The following is a 12,467-nucleotide window of genomic DNA, read 5'->3' on the forward strand; positions in this document are numbered from 1 at the left end:
GGCTAACGCACCCTGTTTCACAGCCCCAGTCTGCGATCGCTGGGATCGGGACCTGGCCCGTAAGGAAGCCCAGTAATGGACAAGATGAGTCAATAGGATTTCTTTAGCAGGACCGACCATATTGTCTCTGTGGCAGAGGGGAGCAGTGGGATGCTTCCGATTTGGCAGGCAAAACAATCAGCCACACTTTCTACTTAACATCTCTAAAATAAAACAGCGACGTGAAACTGCCCTGCTCTCAGAACAGCTTTGACAACGTATTTATAGTGAAGCTGCTTCGGCCAAGCAATGCAAATAAGCAGCATGCAGGCTCTCTGCAGCGCGTGGCCCAGGGGAGCCTGCCCGGCTCCGGCCACGGCTCGCAGCCCACCGACTTGAGCTGCTCGGCGAGGTCTGACGCTGCCTTTTGCACGGGCGTGGGTGGTAAAACAGCTTGCCCTTCACATTCCCTGGGCAGCACGCTTGAAGCAGTACTTTGATATATGGTCATTTACTTGCTACTCTGAAATGCTTTGCTTGACATTCGTTAGAGTTTGGCCAACATCGCTTTCAGCCATTAGGCTCCAGAAAAACAAGAGCATTGATGGAAATATTGAGAGGTGCTTAGAAATTCATAGTCCCCAGTAGCAGAGAGAATGGACTTCCTGATTAGCAATACCTTAGCACACTATCACTAGAAAGCTCCTTAATGCCTTCCACCCTAAGAGATCCAAAAATATCTGGAAAATCATTTATTAGCTGGTTACTCATCCACTTCTGAAATGCAGCCATTTCTCAGGTGGGATTCAGCAGTTACTGTGCAAGTATAAACTCAAGTAGGCTAGAAAAAAAACGCAGGAAACTTTACTAACTGAAACCGCATGAGGAAGATTTGGATAACAGAATTCAATGAATTGAGATAGCATTTGTTTTGAACAGAAGAGTTAATATCTCACAGTACTTGCACAAAAAAACCAAAGGGTTTCAAAATGCTTTCCAGTGGTACAATTGCAGGCCTGACGTCTTATCTAGTAAACTTATTGTTTCTTCTCAAAATATTTCATAGCATGAAAAGTTTGGGGCTTTTGGCAAACCAGTAACCTAATCCGATTCAGTCCCTGGGCTGAACTCTGCTTCGTGGAGGTGCACGACACCTTGGGAGGAACTAGACAGTAGGGAAATGAGATCCCTGGCTGTTTTCCAAACTGACCTCCTTCAGACCACAACAGCGAGTCACACCATGTAGGGCCTGACCAACAAGCTGACTTTGGTTCTTGTCATCTGCTACCTGCTCGGAGCTAAGCAGGTACGTAACATGAGCGGAGTTGACAGCTACAAGGACACGGGGCAGCCTCCGAGCTGCTCCAGCCACGCTCTGACACGCAGAGCTGCTACAGTTCTCATTTGAGCTACATCGAGCTTTGCTGCCGAAGGAGCTCTCCCCCTGCTCAGCCCTTTTGTTATTATCGTTCCTGCTCGTGTTGCACAAGAACGCAAGATCCACAGCACAAGTTCTGGGGGGAAAAAAGGCCACGATGTAACGAATGTGGTATCTGGAGTGATACGCTGAAAATAAGAAACGCTTCCTTTCTTAACTGAATGTTGCAAATACTAAACAGGCCCTCAGATTCAAAAGAAAGATGTAACCTGATGTAAAGGAGATTGTGGAACGGATTGAGAAGAGTGATTTTATTATAGTTAACAGTCTCAGGCCTAGAACTGTACAGTACAAACACCTTAAAACAGCCTCCCTGAAAGAGATTTTCATCTAAATAGGAAATACAAGCAAAGGCTGCTGAAACCACCGTTTCTAGACCCATTTTGCAGAAGTGGAAGTGTGGCTACAGAAGATGAAGTGACTTACCTGGAGTCTAGCAGGAAGCTTATGACTAAGTAAGAACTGAATTTTGATCTCTTATAGGCCATATAGGAGCTTGCAATCTTTTACCCCATCTAAGCAGCATGGCATGAGGCACAGTCACAGAATCCACTTTTTCACACTACTGGGAGCTTGGGATGGAAGAAACAGGGAAAGCCCAGCTTTGCCTGACTGCACTCGGCATTTGAAAGGAAAGTCCCCATCCAGCACCGTCCAGTACTGGGACTTGAGTTTAGACCTAAAGCCCGGTGTTCTGGGAAAAGGGAAGCTTTGAGGGACTGCATGAAATAGCTGCCTGGTGTCTGCTGTGGGAAAGACATTAATTTAACTCAGCTGTTTTCTCTCACAGATCTGCTAATTCAAAGCAAGGCTCCCATGAAACTCTGTGGGCTTTCTTCCTACCTCTTCCCATGCAGAAAGGCTGGGCTGCATCCCTGTATCTCAAAAGGAACAGCTTCACTGAAGTCATGACTGTCCTGTGATCTTCCTTCCAAATCCTCTTTTTTCTCCACAAAGCATCCAGAGCAGATGACAACCATGCCAAGTAAGTTTGATCCCTTCTCCGACCAAAAATTATGCCTGTTTCACGACTGCTGTGTACCGTTTCCCTTCCCTGTGTCTGGTCTGCACATGAGCCTATGCAAGTCTGCGTCCACTAACGAGGTTTTGTATGGCACAACTGAGATGTGCCGGTACAGACCAGCTCACCTTTAAGCAAGGTGCACATCTGGCTCCCATCTGCTGCTGGTTCAAGCCACAGGAGGAGCAAAGCAAGTCACCAGGTCTAACCCAACGCAGCCCCAGCCACCAAGAGGCTCTGAGGGCCAGTCACAGCCGAAATCCCTTTCCTACAAGCAAGCAATGCCCTATATTATACACATAGTGCTCTGTATAAGAAAGTGACTGTTACAAAATCACCAGATAAAATACACTCGTCCTTTCCAATCTGTTAATGACCTGATATAAAAGCCAGAACTTCTCCATATATGACCAGCTACAGGCTGAAGATCAGGTAGGAAACAAGCTGGAAATAGCATCCAGTGTTTTATTATACTTCCAAGTGCAGAATTTAGCTGCAGGCAGAGAAATAACACATCCCTCATTTAGGTAATTATACAAGAGGTATTGCACACTAGTATGAAAAGTAACCGAAGTCAACAATAATCTCCTCCCAAAACCACGGTAAAGGGACTAGCATGAAGTAAAACATTTGATGTCTGGAGCAGTTTGCTATTCCAGACAAGCTAAGAGACAGGAAAGTCAACGAAATACATGCTTTGTTGCCCTCTACTGTTAGCTTGATTAAGATGCAAAGCAATTTTTTCCCCATAGCTTCACCCCTGTGAAGCGCATAAGACAAGAGAAGCCAAGAAGTACGATAATAGGAGATACACGGGAGGGAAAACCTGGGACCAGGAAGAGGCTTCTTCTGCATTAGGAGTGCTCAGAGGAAAACCTGCAGCCTGCAATAGCACAGTGCACGGAAGCAGAGGGCACCTCTCTGCAGGGAGCAGCTTGGCAAGGCCGCGGGAGGCAGGGGCAGAACTCAGCAAGCCTCGGTGCCAGGACCACGGCTGAGTGCTAGACCGTGCCAGATGCTGTGAGCCCAGACGCCAGCGCAGCTTTCCAGGCTGTGTTATACCCTTCACTAGCACAGGAAGCGCAGACAGGATTGTCATACACCGAGGGGAACGGAACAGTTTCAAAGCTTGGCAAATGCTACAGCTGCTTGTTAGACTTTACTTCTGGAAACGTTAAGAGTAATTACAAAAATTAAGAAGTGACAGCAATAAAGATACTCCAGCAGAGAAGGGCGCTGAGTCCCATTTATCCTTAGTTGGTAGAAACTGACCTTTGTTTCAGATTTTTGCAAGTTGTGGCAAATTTTGACACGCAGTAGATGCGAGCTGTGTGCCAACTACCACCATTGCTCAGCTCCCTCGACTGTGAATTAATTGTGCATCGGTGCAGACACACCTGAACCGGCTGTGTCAGCCAGCCTGGAGTCGGCATATGGCGTCGGTGTGTGCTTCCCTGCGGGACCTGCCAAGCCAGGTCAGTGCTCCAGCTGACCGCAGCGCTGCCCCCGTCCCCTCAAACAGTTCTAACTGCTGATTTACCTACATGCCATTAGCTGTGGTTTTGCTTTATTTCCTTTTAGCCTACAAAATCAAGAGTTGACTTCACGCGACCTTGCTGGCAGTCTCTTACTGAAGTGCTTATTCCTGACTATGTGAAACACTGAACAGCTCATCTCCATCGTTCAGACAAAAACCTGAACAGCCATTTCAGGAATGGAAAAAAAAAAAAATCAATGCTGATAGGAAGGGCAAAAAACCCAAACCAAAATCTAAACGCTACCCTCTCCCAGCCTGTAAAACTCCAACAGGAAGAAATAGCACACACTACCTGTAACAGGCTGGAGCAGAAGACACATGCAAGCAAAGCAACTCTTGGGAATCTTACCGTAACCAGGAGACTGTACACACCCAACACACTGCAAAGGAACAGCTAATCCCTGGAAAAATGTTAAAGGCACAGTGGTGCTTCTGCCAACATCTGCACTTGGTACTTGCCGAAGTAACTCAGCCTCCCATTCATGGAACAGACAATTCCCTCTTGGCTCCCTGCTCTTTGCTTTCAGGGTGGGGAAGAAAAAAAAAAAAAAAAAAGAAGAAAAAATAAAAAAGAAGTACAGCTATGAATGCAAACCAGTCCATGGAAACAGTAAGTGCTTTGTGAAGCCGAAAGGTTAACCAGGTGTCTATTACAGAGGAGCAGCTCTCAAGGAAGGTCCCACAACTCCTTAGGCAGCAGCTGCTCCTGGCTGTGCTTTGTCTTGTGAGGGCTCCTTGTATTGATAGGAAGCAGCTTCCCCTTCCTGGCAAATGCGATGGGATGTGGATGGCTGTGTGGTGAATATGCAGTTAATAAGCACTGTCCTTCAGTAGATAACACCCTCCTCTGCCACCCTGCTCAAATTCAGCAAGATTTGAGCTACTCCCAACTGTAATGCTACCCTTAGTGCTGTTAGAAACAGAGAAGAAAAAACCCACTTGAACCCCATAAAAAATCCCACTGGTCCCCACATAAAACCAAGCTCCGATCTGACGAGCAAGGACCCGCTGTACAAAATCACTGAGTTTTTGCAGCTTCTTGGCCCACAGAGAATGATGTCAATTCAGCAGGACAACAGCAAAGGAGCAGTTTCAGCCCCACCTCACCTGACAATACACACACAGAATCACAGCAAGCTCAGACTGCAGTACGTCGGCACGCAGAAGGTCAGACACACCAGCACAACATGATGCCTAAGGTCTCATGCAGTAGGGCAGCCAGGAATGAACTCAGTTGCTTTATTATTTTCACATCAACAGGAAATGTAATTTGAATACAGGCATTTTTAAAACTAGATTTAATCAAGTGCATTTAGAAGAGAATCCACAATTTTCTGTACACAAATACAAGTATCTTCAATAGAAATTCCTTATATAAAATTAAAACATGAGATGTGGTACAAATGAGCAACAAAAAAAAAAATCTCCTCGCCGCAGTCAGGTCCCCAGAGATGACGATACGCCTGAGAAACATCTAAACCAAAGCTCTTCTGCCATAAATACGAGAGAACAGAGTGCAAGCATGTATTTCACCAAATGGCCACTTTGCAAAGCTACAAACCGCCCTGGTGACACCCCAGCAGCCACAGCTGGAGGGCTCATTGTTAGGAAGCATTTGCTAAAGGTGCTGGCTTCAGCTTTAAGGCTCTTCCCCTACCCCTGCACCGCTGCCAGGGCAGAGAACAGGACATGCTGGCAGAAGGGGTTTTTCCTCCTGCACACCTCTACCACCTCCTTGAACAACAACACAAGGTGAGGAAAATTTTGTGTTGCCACAGCTGCTCCTCCCTGATTTTGAGCAGGATACACATTTATTTTCCTCTCTACACTCTTAATCTGTGAGCAGATGCTGCAGCATGAAGGTTACCATGCAGCTGCCTATCACCAACCACCGGCCAGCACAAGGCAGCAGTGGCCCCAGGACTCGGCAGCAGAGATCAAGGGCACTCGCACGAGTGAGTGCAACGCACCAACCTGGCCCATTTTCAGTATTAAGATGGAAAGGGATGAGACGGGTGTTCTACCAACCTGCTCACTTACACTGAGGCAAATCAGGAAGAAATCTCATCACCTGCTCCACGGGCGATGTAATTGTCACAGAGAATAGTCAAGGGCAGACTGGAAAGGAAAAACAGTAAATTCCTCCTCTAGCACAGCCAAGTCCAGAAGAAAATGCCTGTCAGCGTGCCCAGCTGCTAAAACCATCCTGACAGAGCTGGGTAATTCCGGTCGTGCCTGACAAAAGGGGAGGGCCACAGCCTTTTTGTTGGTCCTCTCCCCACAAGTGTGCTTTGTTTTGGGACCGAGTTTATTACCAAAAAGACAAAAAGCAAGGACTGAAATTTATTTGTTCTAAGAACCTCAACATGTTAATAGGGAAATTTTCTGAGCACTTTTAATAACCAGAATGATACCTTCAAGTCGTAAATCAGATTGCATACTTCATGAAGTACCTTATCATCAGTTTTGTTGGGTTTGTGTTTAGAAGCGTTATTACACTAAAAACTTCAAGAATAATCAGTCCATAAAATTTGTTTCATAATGTTTAACAGGTCTAACTTGAAAGAACTTAAATACACCATAAAACATTAAAATGTATTTCCAAAGTTCTTATTGCTTTTCTGAACACTAAAGAGCCCCATGCACACAGGTTTGAAGATCAAAGTTCTTAGATATGAGATGTCATCACTCTCATACTATTGTAAAGTACCATTAACATTTCCAGGTAACACTCAGCAAGAGTAAATTTACAAATGTACTGTAGTGCATGAAATGAGGAAGCTCACTAAGACACGCAAGAAAACCTCAGCAAGAAGCACAGAAGCAAAAAGCCTACTATTGCCATGGTTTGTGCAAACTCCTGCAAACTTTTCACAGCCAGAAATTCATTAAGGGCATGATATCTCTATCTACTTTAAGAACTTGAAATTATTTTGACTTTTTTTTGGTAAGCTGTCTCTTTTTATAGAGAGACGTGCACTGTGGTGGAAATCATTTATTCTGCTATTTCACTTGAATCTGAAAATTCACACTTATGTATCAATACACTGATATAGGAACTGACCTAGGAAAACTACACATAGCGTGGATTCTGAACAGTTCCTGCAGAGGAAATCTACCCTAGGGACTCCTCTGAGTCCCCTGCACAATAAATACTACGTAAAGCTGACACAGCAGTCTTGAGCAGGACCTAAATATTGCAGGGAGCTTGTAAAGTCCTTTTGTTCTAGGGAGATTTTTAGCTAGGGGATAACACCAGAATATCAACCCGGTCAGAAAGTACCAATCAAGAATTTCAAAACACATACAGAAATACTGTATGCTAAACAAAGCTGAATATGCTTCATTACAGATACGTCTCAAGCTATTTTCAGGACAGACAAAAGTTCACAGCAGAGATGAAGAAGTTATCTGCTTTAAGAAGAAGTAGGTTCAGTAGAACTTATCATCATACCACTTCTGGATCCAAAGAAAATTAGCAATCAATTTAAAACATTTGAATTTCACCCAGTTGACACTTCATTCCACTCATCAGATGAGGTTCTTTTTCTGTCCTGCTTTAGTTTCTCTTTCTACAAAGTCCTCTTACATGGTAAGTTGAAACACAAAAATAAAATGAGAAATCTGGGCTCAGTGATTTTAGTATTTAAATTAAATGCACCTGCCTTCAGGCCTTTTATCAAAGGAACTGGATGCAAGTTTAACAAGCAGCATTGGAGATCTCAGAAATAGAGATCCAGGGGTACAGACTTGGCACAGAACACAGCATGAGCTTTCTCTATCAGAACAACAGAAATAAGAATTACGATTAATCAGATGCATCTTCTAAAACATCAGGATAATGCCTGCAGATAAACGTAAAATGCCACAGGGCAGCCCTATACAACTGTGTTCAGATGAATTCTAGTCACAGAAATAAGTAAATGCCCCTAAAATAAGGAAATGTCATAATGAAGAGGTCTCTATGAGTTTGGGACTTAATTTCACAGGTTTCTGGCAATCCCTGTGTCAAATGTAAGGCCTCAATTCCTCAGGTAATACACGTATGTAATCATTTATCAAAATATTATTAGGCTAAGATTTTCAAATTTACTTTTAGAATTGGTTTACCTTTATTTCCACAAGCTGTATCAGTCACACACACAAGCACGCACACAGTTACTGACTCGCACATCTCCCTGCAGTGACTCGACACCAGATTGAATTGGTCTCTTAGATTTCCCAAGCAGTCTCTACCGATTAATCACAACTACCATCTTTCCAACCATCTCGCCAGCGCTCATCCACACGAGAGCAGTCAAATTCAGATTTCCCCAGTTTCCTGTTCACTTCATTATGAAGAAGACACAACCACTGGGAGAAGTTATTTCTGTTGCTAGTATCGGGCTGATTTGTACGCAATCTGCAAACAGGGAAGAGGAAACAAATGTTACTTCTTTACAGTCCCCAACTTCAGCACCCAAAGCAGGCACATAGCACACAGACAGCCAAAGTCTCCCCTTCTGCTATTGCAAGAGAACCCTGAAAAAAGCACACAGAGATCAGTAACTATCAGAGGTCAAACCTCCACTATAAAATACTGATGGCTGCAATTGGCTCGGTTTCATTCACTGCCTAGTCTTGTCAGCTGGAAAAGACACAAGAGTCAAAGAGCTTATATATGATAAAAAGCAAGAAGTACTTGAGTTCATCAAAACCACAAACTAAAAAAAAAAAAAAAAAAAAAAATTAAAAAAAACCGAGCAGTTTTGCCATATGATGCCTGCTAAGACAACAATTAGGTTTCAATTTTTTTTCGCATGTTCATAATCCAGAAAAGAGGAGTTGAATCTTTCAAGTAACAAGCTGACAGTAACAGAAGAAAACTTTATCAAACATCACAGCACATTTCCATCTTTGCCTCCACTGCTGAGGTTGCCAATAAAGAGGATTTTCTGGGGCTGAAGAACACTTGCCTCCTGAAAGCCACATTATTTCAAGTCTCAGACTAATTCCACATCTGAGCGCAAGTCCAGTTTGAACCAGAAAATCCCGAAATTGCCTCAGGGAGGCCTTGGAGGCAGCACACAACCTAACAGCATGAGAAAAAGTATTTGTTTTTTGAGTAAGTGTATCTCGGGTTTATGCAATAATGGAAGAAACCAGTTTAGGTAGCTACAAACCCCAAATGCAGGAAGAGCTGCTGATATGCAAATAGCTGCTGCAGCCCAGCATTTCACGTTAGCCCCTTCAGCAGCAGCCACCAAAAAAACCCAGTGAAGCAACTCACCTTTCCCTCAGATCCTCAGCGCAGTGCTCACAGGGGTAAAACTTGGAGAAGAGGTTGATGAACTCCCTCATCTCCTTCTGCTGGGCACCGGTGGGGTGGTCAGGGTAGTACGCTGCCATGGTGTGCAGGAACGCCCAGGTGTTGCGGCCCAGCTGCTCGCTGTCGAGGGGACAGTCAGGAGGTGGCTCTTTCTCCTCTGTGACTGGCAGCTCCTGAAGCAGGAGAAAGGGTTGTGAGGGGACCCCGGCGCTTGGTGGGGAAACAGCCCCTTTGCTGCACTCAGGTGGGAGGATGAGGTGTGGGGGAACAGGCCCTTCACACCCTCAGCAGGGGACAACAGCTGAGTCCCCCTTCACACCCGTGAGGAGAAGATGGAGGCCGCCTTCACACTCCCACAGAGGGGAAACCCTGCCTCTGGTCCCTTCACACCCTAAGGAGGGGGACACACGGCCCCACCACACTTGGGGGGCAGGATGGAGGCCCACTTCACAGCTTTGCAGGGCCCCCCCCCAGGCTCCGGGGTGACAGGGGAGGCTCCCACCGCCCCCCCTCCGAGCGAAAGCCGCCGACGCCGCCTCACCCCGCCGCCCGGGGCCGCCCGCCTCCTCTGCTCGCGGAGCCAGCTCTTGAAATCCGTGCAGGCTCGGCACGGCTTCTTGGGCGGCTCCTCCGCCCCGGAGCCCGCAGCACCGTGTGGGACAGCGAAAGGGAAGGCAAAGGGGCCGCTCTCTGTGCCTGGGAACGGCGAAGCACCGCGACCCGGCCGGCCCTCGCTGGGCGCCGCCATCTTGGCGCCGCGGTGCACCACGGGCTGGGGCGGCCGCCGCGGGAGGCCGCCATTTGAATTGTCCCCCGTTTCCCTCAGGCGGGAGCGGGAACCGCGGGGAGCCGGGGCCGGGGTCGGGGTCTCGGTCTCGGGAGGTGCGGGAGGGCCTCGCTGTACCCCCGACTGCGTGCTGGCTAGAGGGACGGGGCTTTTCCTCGGCCCAGGCGTTGGCTGTTAAACACCACACACAGAAGTGCGCATTTCTGATGGGTTTTGCCAATGCGGCAATAGGCTCTGGGTTTAAATCTTGTGTTTGAGGAGAAAAGAGTGGGCTTTCCTCTCACGGCACAGTGACATGAGCCTCCTGCTAGCTCTTGTCCGCCTCACATCTCTGTATATATATATATATATATATATATGTATATACTGTGTGTGGCAGAGCTCATGGGATGGAGCAGCTCTCCTGCATAGCGATGGTGGCGAAGGGCACCTCAGCATTATCAGTGGTAAGAATCAACAGCATGATTTCTGAAACAAACAAATGGATAACTCAATTCCAACTCACGCAACTGTAGCGGAACACGCCCCTATCGAATTTTACGTGTTTTAACGCCTGTCATGTGCTTGTAAAACCATATCGAGGAAGGATTTACTTATCTCTTTCCAAGAGCGTTTGCACGTGTTACACATGGGCAGGTATGTCAAAGAAATGAGCCCTCACCTGCAGCTGAGCTGCTTGGGGGTGAAGGAGAGCCCAGCCCTTGCCCCAGGTCTCGAGCAGACATTCAGCAGCTTTCCTTTTCCTCCTGGGGAGCCACAGGCTTGCGAGCATGTGAGGACGGTGCCCCAGCTCCTGGGTGATGGTCCAGCACGGCACCAGCTTCAGAGCTGGGTCTCTCATCGCTTGGAAAGGTTAATTAGCTGAGGCTTGGCACTGTGCTAAAAGCAAAGATAAAGCTTTTGGCCGATTCATCCTGTAGTCCGTGGGGTGTGACCACCTGAAGTGCACCCTGCAGCCAGCCTCCGAGACACAGCCGCCTCGGCAGGGTCTTGGGGTTAGAGGACGAAAAGCTGGAGTGTAGCACAGACTTGCTCTTTTCCTTCTTTTTGGCTTGACACTGTTGTGCCATTAGAGGTTTTCAGGACATAGAATAAATCTCGCACTGTGGACAATGCACTCTAGAATGCAAATTTTGTATCCACTTCCACTTTTCATCTCTTCCTGTCCTGGAGGTCAAGTGAAAAATATTATTATTTTGTTTAATGCAAACAAAGGTATAGCTGGGATGGAGACGGACCAAAATACCATCTTAAGAAATGTATCAGCTGGCTGGGATAGGTTTTTGCCTCCCTTCCCTTCCCTCCTCCTCTGCCCCTTCAGGCAGTATCAGCCCTTTTCATGTCCCTTCAGGCAGTCGTGACCTGGGACCTTTCTCCTTAGGAGCTCCTGCCCCTACAAATAGCTGCACTTCTCCACATCCTGTTTCTTCCAGGCTGTTTTGTAGCCTGTTTGAAATACATCTTGAGTCTTTTGCCTGATGTTAAGTGCTGCTATGCCACCAATTCCGCAAAGACAATTTGTATGAAAGTTGCTGGAAAAATACTGCTCATTTTCAGCTGTTATCCTCCGATATATTTAACACAGCATGGTGTAAAATATTTAGTAGGTAATGCATCACTTCAGAGAAATGCTTCAAAGACTCGCCTTTGAAAAGATTTCAAAACTTAGTGTGCTTTCTGTGGAAATGGCTGATCTGTTTCTTGGTCTGCGTAGCACTGAGTTGACGATCTGGATCTCCATCTTTGGACCTCCTATTTACCAGTGCTTTTTTTTTTTTTTTTTTTTTCAATTTAATGAGAACGTTTCTTTGCTGATATTTGTGAGGGAGGGAAAAGAGACATGAGTAACAGATAGGAACTACTGAAATGGGTTTGTCTAAAGTTATAGACAACTATATATCTAAATTTCACAAGCAAAGGAAAGATCAACTAGGGGAAAGGACATTCTTTATGTTTGTTTTCCTTACCCACCAATAAATGTTTAAATTATGTTGATGACCTCCTTCTTTTTTTTTTTTTAATTCAGGAAAAAAGGCATGCTGGTATCTGGAAGAGAGACCCGGGGAATTTCCTACAGTGCTTTATTGCTTAGCCTTCAAGAAATTAAATACGTGCGGGGATGTTTCTAAGTCGAAGCAATCTCCTTATTTGGCTGTTAACAGTCTGTTTGCTTCCTTGTGAGTAATTCCATTTATTGAGTTAGTTAAAATATAAGCATGTTTTATTTTTATTTAAAAGGAAAAAGTTTGTAACCCGGAAAGAAGCTGTTGCTTACAGAGGGATTTGTGGTCAGTGTTGCTCCCCCTGCCCCTTTCCTGGTCGGCTGCAAGAGCAGAGCTGGCTCTTTAGGAAAAGGTGTTCCCAATTTTCTTTATTTGCCTTCACGGCCAGCATCAT

At 46.0% G+C, this 12,467-nt stretch overlaps 1 protein-coding gene across 2 annotated transcripts; it reads right to left on the reverse strand.

The window, feature by feature from the left end:
• Positions 1–5,200: 5,200 nt before the first annotated feature.
• On the reverse strand, positions 5,201–10,047 carry GFER (growth factor, augmenter of liver regeneration). Of its 2 annotated transcripts, none has more exons than XM_074886478.1 (3): positions 9,825–10,047; positions 9,245–9,456; positions 5,201–8,377 (listed from the first exon to the last, which is right to left on the reverse strand). In XM_074886478.1, the coding sequence occupies exons 1-3, from the start codon at positions 10,029–10,031 to the stop codon at positions 8,215–8,217; spliced, it is 582 nt and encodes a 193-aa protein (XP_074742579.1). In that variant the 5' UTR covers positions 10,032–10,047; the 3' UTR covers positions 5,201–8,214. The 2 variants fall into 2 exon arrangements, with proteins under 2 accessions (XP_074742579.1, XP_074742578.1); XM_074886477.1 differs by lacking the exon at positions 5,201–8,377 and adding an exon at positions 8,393–9,046.
• Between the last annotated feature and the right edge of the window lie 2,420 nt (positions 10,048–12,467).

This window comes from Strix uralensis, chromosome 16, assembly GCF_047716275.1.
Source record: "Strix uralensis isolate ZFMK-TIS-50842 chromosome 16, bStrUra1, whole genome shotgun sequence".
NCBI lineage: Eukaryota > Metazoa > Chordata > Aves > Strigiformes > Strigidae > Strix > Strix uralensis.

Bases quoted from the DNA above. Each gene is read 5' to 3' on its own strand.
- GFER (XM_074886477.1), bottom strand. From the start codon at position 10,031: ATGGCGGCGCCCAGCGAGGGCCGGCCGGGTCGCGGTGCTTCGCCGTTC. The intron at 9,457-9,824 runs GTGAGGCGGCGT...CTCCTGCTTCAG, and splicing joins GGGCGGCCCCGGGCGGCGGG to GAGCTGCCAGTCACAGAGGA. The intron at 9,047-9,244 runs GTGAGTTGCTTC...TCATGCTGTTAG, and splicing joins GCTGAGGATCTGAGGGAAAG to GTTGTGTGCTGCCTCCAAGG.